Genomic DNA, 18,482 nt, shown 5'->3' with positions numbered 1-18,482 from the left:
CCACTTTCTGATGTGACTGACAAAGACGTCACGTGACACTTCTCTAGACTGTGTAAGCTGAGGGCCACCAAACACACAGAGTCAGTGTGGTTAGAAACTAACACAGACTGCGGAGTGTGCTCCAGGAGAGTGGATCCAGTCCGTTCCCTGAACCTGGTTACGAATGCTAACGTCATGCTTCCTTAAAACAGTGTGATGTTCACTGCTGTGATGAACACTCAAACAACTCAGGGCACACACTTGCTAAACGAAAGAAAAGTGAAATAAAAGAGAATGAAAAGATGAGGTCCTGCCCTGTGCAACAGATGAACTCAGCTACACTAGGTCAAGGCTGTGGATGGCCACTTACTTCCTAGATGTGTCAAACATATAAATTCCACAGTCACGGAGCCATGTGACTCCTTTTCACAAGAGTGGCCCTGGAGTGAGGGCAACATCACCCTACATCGGATCAGGAAGTCTACCTTCACTGAAAAGTGGTCATGGATACTAGGGGTCCAAGCGTCATTACTGGAGTGCCAGAGATTCCCGGATTATGTCTGTCCCCCAACATCGATATACATATGACCAAGGATCTGTTCCCACAACTAGACTTGTAGACAGAAGCACCTGTCTGACTGTCACAGACTTCAGGACCCTGCATGGTCACGCTGTGCCCAAATTATAACCGATGTGGATAGAAGTACTGACCACAGGAAGACACTGCATGGTTACTCACCAAGATTGTCTGCACCTCTGGGGATGATCACGTCGGCATACTTCTTTGTCTGTGGAGAGAGATATTTACAACGCATCAACGGGGCATTCGGGAACAAACACCTGAGCCCCTCTCCAATGAACGGCACAAAGGAAGAGCCAATCAGTCCCTAGCAGCAGCTTGAGGCTTTGAACGCAATACTGCAAAAAGGCACCTGAAAACAAGAAGAGGCCTAAGGAATTACCTTCAGGGCTAAAATATGAATGCTGGAAGAGGGTGAGGAAGAGGAGTGAAGGCTTTTATTTGTCAGAGAGAGAGGAGTTCCCACGAAGCAACTGATTCAAACATCAACTCATAATCCAATGCTTAGCTGAATGCTTACCCCAATGCCTACTTTATATCCACACTAGAAAGCCAGCTTTTCCCCCGGTAATCACACTAATGCCTAACATCTGTTTCCACCTAGGACCTGCAGAGAACACGACCTTAAAACCTGTGGAAGGATGCTTAAAAGAAATCCCACACTAGCTCAGAATTGAGAATGGATGGTTATATTTAGGGGTAAACTCACAATCAGAATCCTCTGCTTGAATGGAAAACAGAAACCAAATCCAGCAACCAGAAAGAGCGGCTGGAAAAGAGGGCGGATACGAGCATATATAATATAGAGGCCACGCCCCAGTGGGCGGGAAACCACTGGCTGTAAGACTCCCTACAGCAAAAACCAGACACATTCAGTGCCGCCACACCGGGAACAATATTAATTAGAAAAACCTGAACATAAAGGGCTGGAGACGAGCTCAATGGTTGAACTCTTGCCTAGGATGAGAAAGACCCTGGGTTCTTCCTCCAGCACCGACAAAGCAAAGCAATAGTAACTATATGTGTAACAGGATTTGTTCACCTTGAGTCTGTAAGAAGCCTGGAGGGTGACACTATTCACACCCAGCCCTCAGTGAAAGTCAGAAAAGACAATCCCCTCTTGGTGACCAGCTTCACTCCTCATTACAACAAAAAGTAAATTCTTAAAAGAGTGAAATCATGTTCCTTGTGTGTTGCGTTTGTTTTTATTTCTTTTACCGAGATTCCATGAGCCATACTAGAAATAAATGTCTGGACTATGCCCCCGGGTTTTTCATGCATGCCATGAGAAGCTCGTTGCCTGCCTGAGAGTCCTCATTCCTCCTAATATGACTCCTAATATGACCTAGGGTCATGTCAGCCTCAGACCCCAGACCTTTCTCAGGTCCCCACTAAGGAAAAATTAACTGTCCTTCCCCGAGCCAAGAGCAGCTGGACAGTGGGCCTGAGCACAAACATCCCAGGAAACAGCCAGAACCTGCAGCGGGCCCACAGCTGAGTTAAACCGCACAAAATGTCAGTATGGTTGGCTCCCAATGATGAAATCCCTTTGTGCTCTCTGAAAGTCAAAAGAGTGCAGGGGCGGGGGTGCTCAGGTAAACAGACCCTTAGCCCTGAGAGCCCTGTCCCAGAAACCTGACGTTCAAGAGGGCAACAGGTGGGCTGAGAGCTCAGGCTGACCGGAAGTTCACCAGTCCCTGACTGAAAATCAAGTCAAGCCTGGTGTAAGGTGAAGGCCTCCTAACAGACTGAAGCAGGCGTGGTGAGGATTATCTCTTCCAGGAAAGGAGCAAAGGCACAAACAAGTCAATTATCCTGAAGACCTTCCCAGGCATCACTCTTCTCAAATGATTCCACTCAAAAACCAGCCTGGGTCCCAACTTCTCCTTCTCTTAATAATAAATAACGAAGGCCAACTTTGCCAGACCTGAGCCTGCTCCATCAGGGAGGACACGATGCGTCAAGATTCTCCTAAATCAAATATGTCTTCCCACAATCGCAATCACACCCCGGGTTTCTCCCAGGGAGATGTGCTTCTCTGGCTAACTGTGCACTGAGGGCCATTCCCCTTTGGTTCTCAGAAAGCCGGCTCACTAGAGAACTCGAGATGCTCCAGGAGGCACAACTGTGCCAGGAGGGAGGCAAGGAAGAGGATTTCACCATAATCCAGCACTTCCCAAATGAATCACCCACCCACGGCAGTGCCCTCCCTGCACCAGTCCTCTGACTTCCCAAAGCCTCCCGCCAGCTGAGGTATAGCCCAGGCTAGCTTCGGGTAAAGTCTGATACTGTAGCCCTCCCAGGCAGGCAATGCAGGTCATGCCGGGAGATGCACAGAAATATGGTGACCGTAAGGAGAAGAAAAGCGGCAGGACAGAACCTAGTCTGCCACCTCTTGGGACTTTAAGATGCTCACTCAAGAGAGAGGAGTAAGAGTCAAGCCAGGGAGACCCCAGCAACCTACAGGCTTTTAAACCCATCATGAAGGAGCTAGAGAGATGGCTCAGCATCTCTAGATGGTGAGAGCTACGTGCTCTCACGAAGGACCCAGCATGCACATGGCAGCCAAGGACCATCCCTAACTCTTCCTCCAGAGGATCTCATGCCCTCTTTTGGCCTCTGAGGGCACTGCATGCATGTGGTGTACAGACATACACAGGCAAAAAACCTAGACACATAAAATAAAAATAAACCTTTTGAAAAAATATTAAATCATTAAATGTCAAGATGTACACGTGGTAGAAACAGAGTATAACTCACTGGCAAGCAGAATTCCTCAAAGGCAGGCTTCACGAACGTAATGTACTGAGATAAAATCTGTTCAAGGTCCCTCCCTCTTTCGCTGATGTCCCTCAACACTGTAAGAGAAGGAAAAACAAAAATCAAGCAAACAGCGCACAAGGTAACACAGCCGACTCCTGCAGGTCACCCGCTTACAGAGACGTCGGGACTCCTCAGAGACTTGCCCTAGGACAGAGCAGCAACGGATCCAGAAACAACCATCAGATTCTACTACAGTGTGGTTCCTATCATAAAAGGGTGCCTGGCTGAGACTAGCAGCTTGTTTCACACAAACAAAATTTCAACATGAACCAGAAAAGATCAGGGCACCCCAGAGAGTCGCAACAACAGCAAGCAGTAACACCCAGCTGCAGAATGCTCACCTGGGCTCCCAATCCAGAGACTCACTGCTGTGGGGTTGGTCAGCTAACCACCCACCTCCCTCCGTCTCCTGGGCAGGAATAGCAATGGTGGGGAAGCTCTTTCTGCTCACCTGGGGCACACAAGTTTGCAAATAGAAAACTCTTTAGTGAGAAAACCACACTCTGGGCACCAGTGGGCCGAAGCCAAGAGGGATAGAGGTCTACCACCATCTTTCTTCAGAGCCTTTCAGTAAGTGACCTGCGGCAAACACTAGTTTTAAGGGCCAGGGCATCCTGATTCTCAGTGTGCCCTGACCTCCCTAAGCCTCAGTTCCCCTTGGAGAAGTGAGCTAGAAGGAGGTCCAGGAGGTCCTGTTAACCTACACAGCCCTCTGCACAGTTGCCACTTCCAAACTTCTTGTCAGCCTGCTAAATTTTCACCCCTATCCCCAGAGACTACCACAGGAGGTAACAGACTCAAATCTCTGCAAACAAACATGGAGAGTTTTTGTGAATGAGATTCTGGAGAGCCATGCCACTAAGCAGATTATATATATATATATATATATATATATATATATATATATATATATATATATATATATATATATATGCATGGACACATGCATGCACGCATGCACGATCTCTCCTGCACGCACTAGAGCATGTGCTCAGCAGCTTGCTCCTCCTGGAATCAGGTGCAGCCTTTGGAGTGCTGGGTGCTGGGTTTGTTTCACAATGCATGCTTTACAGGAAACTACCAGCTTTAGCACCCTGGAGAGTTTTGCCCTTCTCCCTACGGCAAATCCCACACAGACCTCCCTGCTGCACAGACCAACCTGGTAACTTAATCTGTTATAAGAGAAGCTAGTGGGCCATGCAGTAAACCCCAAGAGGAAGTGACACAGCCCAAGACTGCTTGGCTCTGGTTAGCTAATGAGTGTGGACCGGAAGGAAAGTGACCTAGATGTGAGTCGCGTCCCCAGAAACTCCTGCTCCTGTGACTTCAGACAATTATCCTCTCTGATTTCCTTAAATTTACCTTAAAACTATCTTCTTCATTTCCTTAAACAAAAAGCAGACAAATTACATTCTATTTATAATTGAGGGAGGGAGGAATCTCATGCAGCCTGGGCTGGTCCAGACACGCAACTTAACTTAAACTCAAGCTCCTGCCTCTAATCCCCAAAAACTGGAATCACAGGTGTCTGCCACTGTGCCCAGTTTTTATGTAGTGCTGGGTATCAAACCCTCAGTTGTGTTCATGTTAGGCAAGCAATCTACAAACTGAGTGATGAAGCTATTATTCATGAAAACGGGGTACAGACAATCTCCAGCATGGCGGCTGGCACACAGTACGGTCAATATGCCTAGCCTACTGTACCAACTGCAGTGCCAGCACAATCGGGGATGAGGGTGGGGGGTCTCCAGGAGAGCAGAGGCTCCTGACGGGAAAATCAATGTGAGGAGGGCAAGCTGCATGGAGGGAAGAGGGCACGCGGGGGCACCCTGCAGAACACTGGAAAGGTAAGGATACAAACACATGCAATTGGTATGTTAAAAAGGGACAGAGGGAAAGAAAGAAGACTCACATCAAAGAAATGGGCCCCAGACACTGGAGACATCCAATAACAGAAAGCACTGTCACCCAACTCCCTAAGCCTTCAAGAATGTCACCTTAAACAGAGTAGAGTGGCTCACTGCATTTGAAACGCTCTGCTCCTTGGGTACTGCCAGGAAGCAGAATCAGGCCAAGGGCTGAGTCAGAACATGATCTTGGCACAAACCGGAAACTCCAAAAGAACCAACACTTCCAGCCCTACCCCCTTCCCATCCCAGCCTGAGCCCTACACATGTGCCGGGCAGGATGGGATCATTCCCAAAGGACGAAGTAATGGGCAGGAAGTGACGAGCTTGCCAGTTCCCTGCCTGGCCACTGAGTACTTCCAAAGCCAGCAATGCTCTTTGAGCTCTAAAGGTCATGCCCCATTCTTCCCTGTTATGATGCTTAGGAGCATGGACGAGCAAAGAGCAGAGAGGGAAGCGTGACTGGGTCACCTAGAGGAAAGGAACCAAGGAGGGCCTGAGCTTTCTAGGCACTTCAGGATTCCAAGACCAATTCCTCCCTTATTAGAATATTAGAGTTATGAAAGATGGGGGTAACGGGGTGGGAAGGGAACATGGTACTCAATTCTCTCAGAATGTTCTCCAGCCTTGTATCTACTACTGTTAGGGACTGGCCCCTCCTGTCCTGCAGCCCCTGGCACTCCACCAAGCATACGCCAAGCATATTTTGTAGAAATAAATGGTGCATGAGAAAACATAGCTTGGCAGAGGGGGGGCCGTAAAAATACATCTGAGATGAAGAGACAGCAACCCGCCTGGACAACAAGGGACAGGCAGGCACTGGCCAAAGAGAACCCCAGGGAGAGCTAGGTACACGTTTTTCGTACACAGAGAAACCCTATTTCAAAACGCAAGTTTCACATCGCTTTAGGGATCGGATATTCATATAAAGACCCTCTCCCCACTTCAGGCCAAGAAAGGGAAGGAGAAAGTTCTAATGACCTGATTTGAGTTAGGACCCACTCTATTTCCAAAGACTTTAAAGCTACTCCAAAGCTGGTTCTGATTCCCTAGAAGCTATCTTTTCTCCTTCCTTTGAGGTCTCCCTAGGATTGAGTCCCACTTGCAAGACTAGTCAGTCAGCCAGTAGGGCACAGGCTCCTGGGGTCAGACTCTCCAGAGTCCCCGCAACACTGCAGAGGAAGATACTAGCCACCTACTTCTCCCAGATCCTGACCCATGAGCATCAACTGTCAAGCACTGTGCTGCAGGCACTGTCCTGCACCACCCCTAACCTATCCCTCGAGGACAGTAAAATGAGGCTAAGAGGTGAGAACACAACTCGCCCAGGGCCACATCCAATGAGCAGTGGAGCCGCAGTCTTGGCATTTTCCCCGATATGGCACACTGCCTCTTTAACTTGGCAACCATCAGGGAATGACCCACAAAGCAAGGAAAGAGCTAGGCTTGTCGGTGAGGTGACAAGTCAGACACTGGGACAGATGCATGCAAGTTGGGAGGCGCCATAAAGAAACACAAACCCGGGGTATCCCTAGAGCCATCAATGTCACAAAGCTAGATGGGGGACCTGCCTGCCGAAACTAGTATCGTGGCTCTCCTGCCCTTTCTCCCCGCTTCACACAGTGAGACCTTTGTTGCCCCCTCCCCCCAGAGGTAAGTTGGCTCCAAATGAGCATGCAAACCCAGACTAGTCTCTCTTAGCTGTACTGGTTCCATTAACAGCTCTTGCCAAATATTAGATTATATTATTAATCTATTTACTAGAATGTCCAAAAACACAGATTTACCTTCTAGGATCTTTTTGAGACAGGGTCTAAACTGGCCTTGCTACATACCTAAGGATGACCTTGAATCTCTGACCCTCCTGCTTCTACTTCCCTGGGTGTAACACGGGTATCTAAGATACATGTTTGTGTGATGCTGGGATTGAATTTAGGGCTCCGTAGATGCTGGGCAAGCCCTCGACCCACTGAGCTGAACTATTTCCCTAGCCCAGGCTACTTCCTAATGTTTTGTTTACATCTCCTGTGCGTTCCATCCTCATGCTGCCCTCAGAGCAGGCCTCAGTGTCTGTACAGGGAATGAGCATTTTCTCTAGTTGCCTGCACCACAGTTCCTCCTCGGCTCTGTGGCCTGACCCTCCTTCTCCTCCTCCTCCCAAAAGCTCCCAGTGGAAGCACATGGCTCAGCATCTGGCAGAGCTCAGTTCCCCAACCAGTTCTGTGACTTCTGAGAATACCTGGGCTGGACGGACGCACAGGTACACACTCAGGAAAGCCTGCCGGGCAATGTGCCCCAGGGCTGGGGAGAGAGAATGAGAGCGCGCAGAAGCAGATGGTGGAAGAAGGGGTCCGGCACTGAGGGCATAGGGGTCCCTGTCCCCAGATGCCCTACAGTTACTTCCAAGACCAAGGCATCTTTCCTTGATGCCTCATGAGAAAATAAAAGACCTGAGCATTTAACTAGACAATTCCCAAGGAAACCAGACTTATTTCATCTTAGTGACCTCATACGCCTTTCTTTATCTAAACAGAGAAGTGGCTAATCCCTTCCTAAATGTCACTAAACACTAGGTGGCAGGATGTCATGAGGTTGGGCTTAACACAGCTGGGCCTGGCCACAGTGGCACACAGTGGTAAGGGACGGTCCAGGACTCAAACTCAGGAGTGCACATGCCTCTCATGGGCTCCCGCCTATCTGCTCCCAAGGTGGCCCCCAAACGTGCCATCTGAAGCTTACAAAACGCACCTCTGCGAGAGAGACGAGTGTCCGCATCTGTGTCCACGAAAAGCTTCATCTGGAACAGGTCTCGGACCTCCTGAGAGTAGAAGGCCAGGATCCCTTCAAAGAGCACCACATCCGCAGGGTAGACAGTGACCGTCTCCTCTTTCCTGCAAAGCACAGAGCAGTGACAGGCTGAATGGCCAAGGAGCCGGGGTAACAGCGAGGATCAGAGCATCTGCTGGGTTGGGGTTCCGGGTTCTATCCCTCTATACACCTAAACAGTAGAGAAGCTTGGCTCCTAGGCCCAGAGGCCCCAGGTCACCACCACAGACAAGAAGGCGTTAAGAAGGCTAGGACAAGGTCTTCTCAACTTTTGCCATAAATCAGAAAGAGTTGGCAACCATCATTCTTTAAATAAAATAAACAGGTTGAAGAATACAGACATTTTGTCTCTAACACCTATGTCTAGGTTACCGTCTCCTGTGTATCCCATCCACACGCTGTTCTCCAATCAGGCCACTGTGTCTGTAAAGGTATCATTCTCTCTAGCTGCCTGTACGTGTGGACAGCATACACAGGAGACAATAAACAAGTCATTTTGCCTCTACAAAAGCAGATATGATTTCTAGTTTCTCTGAAGGTGTCTCCAAAAATGCTTTCGTGCCTGGCACTTCTGCAACTTAGTATTCTGAACCTTAGAAGATATTCAGTTCTTGCTGTACAATCCCATCCATTCCTCTATACCTGGGGCACCTTAAGAGGAGGAGAGAAGCAAAGGAAAGAGATGAGGAGGGGGAAAGAGAAGTTTTGGAGGATGGTAAGATGAACGAGAAAGCACTGGACGGAAGTTCAAAGTTCAAGTTCTCTGCCCATCTTCCAAAGGCATCCTTATAGACCGATAACTCATTAACAGAGCTGGGCAGCCCAAGGCAGATCCTAAGGTAAATACAACTTTTCAAAAGCCAGGTGGGTGACAGATTACGAAATGGTCATGGGATGGGTCTCTCACAGACAGGCCTGCTTGGGGCTTCCCTGACCCCTGTTCTTCAGGGCAATTCTTAGCCTTTGATAAGGTATCTACCTGTCCAACACCTCCTTACAGGCCCCTACTGCCTCTTTCCCCGCTAACTCTGTGGAGTTTATGGTTGCCTAACTACCAAGTGAACTACCATTTGCAAACTACTTTACGTTCCTTAAGCAACAAAAGATCTCTGTGCAAACATTGGGAGGTCAGCAGAACAGCCCACAGAAGAGGATGCTGTCCCTCCGTAAGTATCTTCCACCTGTATCGAAGTCTCAAGTAGACACTACAACCCTCCAGGCAACCTGGATGAACCTCCTCTCCACTCTACTCCTTTAAGCCTTCCTCCCTCCTTCACACTATTTCACAGGCCCTGTCTTCCCTCAGCTGTATTCTAAGTGTTTCCCTGAACCTGGAAGAAAAACCGTGCACTGGAGTGTCTCACTGGCTGTTCACACTTGGCTGCACATCACCACTTCTGCCTACAGCAGGAAACTCTAGTTCACCCACATCTCCTTCTTGTGTGGTTCCAGGTCACACTGCTGACAAAGAATCAGAAGATGATGAGGAAAACCCACAATGTACAAAATACAAAAGATAGTAACAGAGGGACAGACTCTAGAGGCTGGAAGCCAGATATGGCGCTTTTTTGCACTTTTCCATGAGCCTCAATGTCTATTCCAGTGGTCAGGTTTGAGGCTTGTTTTCTCTTACTGTCTGGCTGCCCCCTTCCAAGTCAGCCCCCAACATGCGTAACTCCAGTTCCTACAGTGGACTCTTGTTCCTGCACAACCCTGCGGGTTCCGTACAACAGATACAGTCAGCATGATTCTTGGTGTTAACTTGCTCTGAGTCCCCCACACAGCAGGATCTGCCCCCCACAGGAGGCACCAATGAGGGAATAAGACAGCCTACACAGCACGCTCTCCTTGTCCTCCTCTTCCCCAACCCTTGCTGCAGCCTCAAGTTCTGGGCTATGAGAAAGGCACTAAGGGCAGAGACATGTAGAACAGGATAATGGAGGGGCGATGGCTAGGTTTAAAATGACAGGAACATCCGCTAAGGGATAAACATTATGTCTAGGGGGCTGGAGAGATGGCTCAGAGGTTAAGAGCATTGCCTGCTCTTCCAAAGGTCCTGAGTTCAATTCCCAGCAACCACATGGTGGCTCACAACCATCTGTAATGGGATCTGGTACCCTCTCTGGCCTGCAGGCATACACACAGACAGAATATTGTATACATAATAAATAAATAAATATTTAAAAAAAAAAAACATTATGTCTAATTTCCTATTTTAAAAGAATTCAACAGAAAAGGAGAATGGCAGAGAGTAATCAGAAGAATGAGAAGCCAGGGACATTTGTAACTGCCCACAGATCAGGACATTTACCAAACCACTACAAGCCTAGTACAGTGAACCATACCTGGGAACAAGCCACCTAAAAGTGCAGCTTGTGGCCCGGAGTCCCAAGATGTGTCCAGACATGTCTGAAGACTTGTGTCTGACAAGTATAAACACTCCCAAATTTATTCTCACATGAGGGCCAAGAGGGAGAGCTCAGAATCTAACTATGCTCTAGAATTCCTCGGGAGGGGCTTCAAAGGAGAAGGAAGGCAAGTCTGTCTTGATTGAGATACTGTCTGGAGAACGGGGACTAACTTTGGGACGTGCATCTGATGGTCTCAAACCCTTATACCTCGACACGCTGTCCAAAAGCAATGACAGTACGAGAGCGGAGAATGTTGCTTTGTCTCTTCCCTCTCCTGATTTTGGTCCTCCCCACAGCATCTTCTTTAAGGAGCAAAGATGTACATCACAACAAACAAGCACGCCGCCTGTCCTGGCTGGCACAAGCTAGAGTCAGAGAGAAGGAGCCTCCTCTGTTGTGGAAACGCCTCCATGAGACACAGCTGTAAGGCGTTCTCTCAATTAGTGATCAATGGAGGAGGGCCCAGCCCATGGTGGGTGGTGCCATTCCTGGGCTGATGGTCCTGAATGCTATAAGAAAGCAGGCTGAGCAGGTCATGTGAGGCAAGCCAGTAAGCAGGGCCCCTTCATGGCCTCTGCATCAGCTCCTGCCTCCAGGATCCTGCCCTGTGTGAGTTCCTGTGCTGACTCCCTTCAGTGGTAAGCAGCAATGTGGAAGTGTAAGCCGGATAAGTTCTTTCCTCCCTGACCTGCTTTTTGGTCATTGTGTAATGTCGCAGCAATAGAAACCCTAACTGAGATACCACCCATCCCTTACACCAGCCCAAAGAACAAGCCCATCCTTCAGAGAGAAAAAGGAAATGATCCAGCCATTCCTAGAAACATCCTCATTGAAGATGGGGAAGGTACCAGGCAGTGGCGGCAAACACCTTTAATCCCAGCACTCAGGAGGCAGAGGCAGGAGGATCTGAGATCAAGGTCAGTCTGGACTACAGAGCAAGATCCCATGACAACCAGGACTACACAGAGAAGCCCTGTCTTAAAAAAAAAATTAAAAAAAATTAAAAAAAAAAAAAAAAAACACTACGAAAGGGGGGTGGGGAGAGGAGAGATGAGACACGAGACAGGAGGAAGGACGCCAAGTGCACCCCTGGGATGTTCTGAGCTACAGCAGCTAACATCCTCTGGCCTAGCCCAGCCTGCTTACCGTGAGTGGGAGACGAAGTCATACACGGGTATCTGGACTGTTTTTCCTTCGGTGATTTCTTTGAGTGTTTTGAAGATAAGTTCGTTGTCAAAGGCATCTGAAGGAAATCAAACTATTAAAACAGCTCTTGGTTTTAAACTAACCTGTCGTAAAATCCCAACAAACTTCACACCCAGTACACGTTGCCCTTCCAAAGTCAATGTCTACCCACGGTGAAATACAAACACTCCCTGGATCCTAAAACAGAGTGTGTGGGTGAGTTCTGGCAAACTAATTTTGTTTTCTGCTGACATTCTAAACCTGGTGTCAATATATCCCCTCCTCCCAAAGGTCAGCTGGTGTCCTGGGAGTGGCATATGCTAAGCATGGCTCCCATGCCAAGAAGAGCTGATTCCCAACAACACAAGAAACCTAAATAATCTGAAGGGGCAACACACTGATCTGGGCTATCAGCAAAACTCATTCAGGAGGTCACCTCAAGACACCCCACTTCCCTTCCTGCTGCTCTCCAAGCGGAGCCCATAGGCTGGTGCCGGGGTGGTGGTGGTACAGGCTGCTACACATCAGAAGGCAAAGGAGCAGCTGTGCTTGTTTCTGGGGATCTTTGCCCAGGCTTGCATGGTTCACCTTCATTCAACACAATTTCAATAAGCTCTCTGCAAAGTCTCCCCAAACCCATTCTTTCCTGTGAACCCAGGATAGCCAAGCAAGATCATCATTGGGCCCCTATGTTGTCGACAGCAACAGACCTGAGAGAAGCTAAGTCCTTCCTCATGAACACAACCACTACCTGCTTCACCTTCCACACACACACCCCTCAACTCCCAACTCACCCGGGTGGTCAAAGTTGAACTGGCCCTTTAGGGCTTTGGCCTTCTGCTCTGAAGTGAGGACCCGGTAGAAGCTATCCTGGCTCAGGATGACCACCTGCTTCTGGCGGTAATCCACCTCATTCTGCCCCAGGAGCTGCACGATCTTGGCACAAACAGAAGACTGTAAGGAGAGAAGACAGCGGGAATAAGAGAAGGTGTGTGGGAGTGTGCTGGGACAAAGGAAGTGCTGACCCTAGGCTGCTCTCCTTGCTATAAAGGAGCTGAGGGAAGAAGCCAGCAGCTCAAGTAATATCCGGCTAATTAAAAAGCTAAGGGAGGACCAGCCTGCTAAAAGGAGGTCTAAGGATCCCGAAGTCCTCAACATGCTACTCCCCAGGGCACTCAGTGCTAACAGGTGTGGAGGCAACGGCCTCCCTCCTCCTGAAGGCCAGTGAGTGACAACAGAGGTATTAATCCGCCTTCTTATCCCCTGTGTAAAAACACACCAAACACTAGAAAGTGGAGCTAATCCTCTGTGGACAGGCCAACGGAATAAGAATTACTGCATAAGCACAGAGCACTGAGCCCCTACACACCTCCACTGGTGCAAGGAAGAGCCACAGCAAAGGCTGGGGAGATGGTGCAGCGGTTAGTGCTTGCTGCTCTTCCAGGGGACCCAGGTTCAATCCCCAGCACCCAGGTGCAGTAGCTCACAATCACCTGTAACTCCAACTCCTGGGACATCAACAACTCTCTGGCTTTCACACGAATGCAGATGCACCCAAGTGCATATAAATAAAAAAATAATCTTCAGACACAAAACACACCAAAAGCAGCTGGGCAAGATGGCTCCGTGAGGAAAGGTGCCGGTCACCACCTGATGATCTGGTTAGACCCGCATGGAGCCACGTGGTGGAAGCAAAGAATGGACTCCCACACGGTGTCCTCTGACACCCGTGTACATGGACACATGTGCACTAAAGAAACATGTTAATAACAAAAGAAGCTCCCAGAAGTGCCAAGCAGTGGTGGTGCATGCCTTTAATCCCAGCACTCCCTGAATTCGAGGGAGGCCAGCCTGGTCTACAGGGTACATTCCAGGACAGCCATGGCTAGGAAGAAAAGGCTCTAAAAGAAATAACTCAACATTCCTTGTGGAGCTGATTAATCTGTTACATTAGACAAGAAACAGCACGTCCCGAGAGCTCCTGGGCTAGGTTTTGTTATTTTATAAACTTTGCCATCTGATTTTAACAACAAGCACACACCAAAACGTAAAGCCACAATTTTTATAAAGTTGCTTGATGTATCTGATCGTGAGAACAACAGCCGTTTCTGTTGCCCTAATCTGACATATCAGGCTGTTCTGCACAGCACTATGGGGCATGCTCCTCGTACAGCCCAGTAGGAAGAAACCTTGAAGGAGGAACAAGAGTTTGGTGCAGTTATTATTCAAAAATGGGTTTTCCTTTTTTTGTGTGATACTTTTATACAGATAAGGGTTTAAAACAACTTTGGACCTGAGGATGGAGATTTTCCGAGATGCTCCCCCACCCCCAAAGAAGAGCTATCAAACAGAGGAAGGCGGGGCTTGCAATTCTCTAATTCAAGACTGGAAACGCTAGAGACATGAGCACACACCCAGCATCGGCAGGCTGGGATTGCCTTCTCCGAACTGGCATCTGACCCCGACACTCGAAGGTGGTGAGAATGGGCTGCACCCGTCTGCTTTTCTGAGCCAAAGAACTCTTCCATATCTTATGAAGCCGTGTGTGCGTGCGTGCGTGCGTGTATGTGTGTATTAACTATTCGGTTTTAGAAAAATTTAGCCTATTAAATAGTTTTGATCCATGGTAATACCACACCACCACTGCCAACTGTCAAAGCTAGCCGGCCTGACAAGAAACAATCTGCCCCCAGGCCACTCTAGTGAGGGCATTTTTCAGTTGATGTTCTCTCTTCCAAAATGACTCTAGCTTGTGTCGAGTTGACATAAAACTAGCCAGCGCATCTTTAAAAAAAAAAAAAATGTTATGATGGAGGCTGAAGTATAAAATAGTAATAGAATGCTTTCCTAGAATGTTAGGGTCTTAGCCCAATCCTGAACACTGCATGTATAAATAAATAAGAGGTATGTATATGATGATAAATCCTATAACATCAATATCAAATTAAAAATAATCACTAGCTGGGTATAGTAGCAATTGAAGGCTGGCGGGAAAACCAAGGCTCTCATGACTACCCAGTAGGACCCTACTTCAAAAGAGCCAAAATAACTATTATTTTGGTGACAAACTGGGCTCTGCCCTTTTAACAAGATTATTTTGGTTATTATAACCTTACGTAATAGAAACCACTAGTCTGAAGGTCAATTGACGGTCAGCACTAAGGTGACAGGATTCCAAAACCCAGCCACCCAAAGTCAGGGCCCACCTCTGACACCCTGTAACAGTTCACACAGTTCACACAGCCTAGGGGAGCTTGGGTGCAGCCTAGCTCTGCATAGCTCCATCCTTTTTTGTTTGGTTCGTTTTGCTTTTGACAGAGTTTCTCTGTGTATCCCTAGCTGTCCTGGAATTCTCTTTTCTCTATAGACCAGAGTGGCCTGAAAGAGATCCACCTGCCTCTGCCTCCTTAGTGCTGGGATTAAGGGGTACACCACACCTCGTTTATCTCCACCCTTATCGCAGGGGCACCAAACATTTATCCTCTTGCCACTTCCCACACACTGACAGTGGAACAGGAAGGGACCAGGTAAACGTGCTGATGCTCTTAGGCCAGGCAGTGGTCTTAGGCCAGCTTGGTCTACAAAATGAGTTCCAGGACAGCCAGAGCTACACAAAGAAACCCTATTGTGAGGAGGGGGATACTTGCTGCTCTTGCAGAGGACCAGGGTTCAATTCCCAGAACCCACATCGTGGTTCAAACAATCATCTGTGATTCTAGTTCCACATATCTGACACCTTCAGACCTCCCTGGGCATTAGACATACACGCAGGTAAATCATTCATACACATAGAGTAAAATAAATAAATCTTAAGAATGTTTTGAAATTTATATTTTTAAAAGGTAGGACAGGCCTATAGCAACTCTGAGTTACTGTCTAAATACAAGCAAAAGCATGACGTGTTCAATCTCGGGGCTCAAACACACAATCCTCTCTATCACTCCAGAACTGAAGTGGGTTTGGTAGCAGCTCCAATATTCTCCACAAATTTCTTCCAATTCCAGCAGACATTGGCAGGGACAGCGGACCCAGAACACTGAGCAGACAGTGTCCAGCCCCACCACATCCTTAGCTCACTGTTTGTGTTAAATATCACAGAATGTCATATAACTAAAGGCAGGCAAATAATAAATGTCTATGAAAAAAGGAAGCGGAAAATGCACACACAAAACTTCTAGAAATGTTATGTTCAGAAGAATCCAGTTGTTGGGAGCCAGTAACTACAGGCTGAGTGCACCAGATGTGCTCAACAACGGAGCCCTTTCTCAGGGACGCTCTCACTGCCCCTCGGGAAGCCCCAAAGTGTCAGCTAGCCACCAGGACCCTCCAGCTGCTGAGTCTGCTGCACGGTTTCTGGCCTAAACAAAGGCTTTTTCTCTAAAAGCATCCATCCTCATACAAGGGATGGTTCACACAGCCCAGACACCATCTGGTTATTCTATTTCGAGCAGTGTGTCTTCTGGGAGCTAATCCTTAGGATGCTCCTGGCCAGTTCCAATACTGCTGAGGGAGCAGTGCACTGAGGACTGTTCTGCCTCTTTGCCATTTGCCTCCGACCCCCAGGATGTCTATTGGCTCTGGTCAAGAGAGCTCTGGTCAGAGAGCTCCGGTGGCCCCTCCCTTGCAGGGATAGAAGGCTGGTTGTGTCCCTTGAGGAATGGAGTGGCAATTCTCACCAGCAGCCTCACAGAGACATCCTGGCTAAGGGCCACTCTGCCCAGCGTCCGCAATACCATCAAGTTTCCTGTCATGTTCTGGGGAGGATACTTCAGAATCACAGTGGGGGAAAGGAGCCAATCAGCAGGCAGGCAGACTCCTCACTTCCTTGCCCTGAACTCAACTGACCTCATCAGCTGGTGGTAGAAAGGCCAGGCACAAACAGCCATCTGGTCCCTTTGCTCTGGTAATGTAAATAAGTCACACCAATCACTCTTTTGTCTTCACTAAGGTCTACGGTGTCCATCTCAAGAAGAAAACACCATGGCCCCCAGACATTACATCACTCTTTGGGGGCCAGGGGTGTTCCCCACACAACCCAGAGGCTCTAATTTACAGATGTGAGAACATCAAAATGCCTATAATTTGCCCTGGCCACAACTGAGAACAGAGTTCAAACCTATTGATTCTAAGAGGAGCAAACCAACCTTGTGGCAACAGCAGAAAGATGTCAAATGCTTCCCTGGAGCAGCTGAATGCCATCTCATCTTGGAGCAGGTGATCCAAATTCATGGCCTGCTAAGCAGGCAAACTAACTACTAAGCATACCAACTGTGCCCCAATGCACACACATGATCTCAATGAGAAGCGAAACTGTCACTGAAGTATAAGGGTCTCAAATACCCCAAAGAGGCCACAGATCATTCCAACAACCCAAGAAGTTCCAGAGCCCAAGGATCAGCTGTGACTTGGTTTTTAAATCCCCAGGAACTGGCAGGGCTCTGACACAACGGAAGTCCTCCTTCCCTTTAAACGTAACATACACCGCTCCTTTTTTATGTCAGCCTTGGTTTAGATTATTCTCCTCCTAGATTCTAGCCGAACAAATGCAAAACACTTAAAACACTTCGCAGAGGTGGCTAGCTGTGTGTTCTAAATCTCAAGGCCTGAGCATTATCTGGGCACTGACATTCCCCGCCCTTCCTTGCAGTCTGTCATTATGCTAAATGCTAGTCACTTAAATATGCAGGTCTTAATTGAAAAGTTCCTGGAATCTGCTTTAAATAATTAAGCACCCCTTCTTTTTGTTCCTCCTTCCTGTTGAATAGTGAAGACTTGATATCTGGAGCTTAAGCAGATATCAACCTGCAACAACTAAAGATGGACACAGCTAAATTAAGTCTGAGAGCAAAACAACCACAAATGGGCTAAGAGTAATGGTGCATGCTATGTGAGAATACGTCCAGGCTGACATGTGCCTGTGACATCACAAGATGAGGGCTCTGGGAAACAGTCTGCCTTCATTTTCTACTGCTGTGATAAAATACCCTCAGAAAGATGATAAATTGGATAGGTAGACACATAGATACATGACAGATTAGATAAACAGATAACAGATTATTATACATACATAGCTAGAAAGATAGATGATAGGATAGATAGATAGACAGACAGACAGACAGACAGACAGACAGACAGACAGACAGATCTGAGGGATAACATCACATCATCAACACTCCCACAGAACATACTGAACACCAGGAAGGATGCTGAAGATTTCACACACGGTGACTCCTTCATAGCCCAATGGGATCAGTTCCAGGAACTCCTCTAGACACCCACCCCTGCAGATGTTCAAATCTCCTATGTAAAATGACATAGTATCTACATATAGCGTCCTGTGGACTTTAAAAATTACGTCGCTAAGACATACATGGATCTAATCTACATGGGAAGTAGAAAAGGACAAGATCGGGGGGAGCAGATAAAAATGTAGAGCTCAACACAAGCAGTTATCATGCTGAGGTTTGTGGATGTTATTTAAAATTCTCTCTCTCTCCTCCCTCCTTCCCTCCCTCCCTCCCTCCCTCCCTCCTATCTAAGTGTGGATGTCCCATATAGACACAGAATGTGCTGCCTAGTTTTATGTCAACTTGACACAAGCTAAAGTTATCCTGACAAGCGGGAACCTCAATTAAGAAAATGCCTCCATAAAGCTCAAGACTGTAGGCAAACCTGTATGTCATTTTCCTAATGTGGCTGGTTCTATAAGCAGGATGATTAAGCTATGAGGAGCAAGTCAGTAAGCACTATCCCTCCCATGGCCTCTGCATC

At 47.9% G+C, this 18,482-nt stretch overlaps 1 protein-coding gene across 1 annotated transcript in view; it reads right to left on the bottom strand.

Moving 5' to 3' along the window:
- The window catches only part of Uck2 (uridine-cytidine kinase 2), a 64,448-nt gene that overhangs the window by 1,893 nt on the left and 44,073 nt on the right, over nt 1-18,482 (bottom strand). The window contains exons 2-6 of the mRNA XM_057770514.1: nt 12,506-12,665; nt 11,673-11,769; nt 8,038-8,180; nt 3,320-3,417; nt 719-767 (exon numbers count right to left, since the gene is read on the bottom strand). Coding sequence (XP_057626497.1) covers nt 719-767; nt 3,320-3,417; nt 8,038-8,180; nt 11,673-11,769; nt 12,506-12,665 — 547 coding nt within the window. The remainder of the gene's footprint in view (nt 1-718; nt 768-3,319; nt 3,418-8,037; nt 8,181-11,672; nt 11,770-12,505; nt 12,666-18,482) is intronic.

Source organism: Chionomys nivalis, chromosome 5, assembly GCF_950005125.1.
Source record: "Chionomys nivalis chromosome 5, mChiNiv1.1, whole genome shotgun sequence".
In the NCBI taxonomy this organism is placed as follows: Eukaryota; Metazoa; Chordata; class Mammalia; order Rodentia; family Cricetidae; genus Chionomys; species Chionomys nivalis.
The sequence above is the reverse complement of the archived record's forward strand: the minus strand, read 5'-3'. Positions and strand labels throughout refer to the sequence as shown.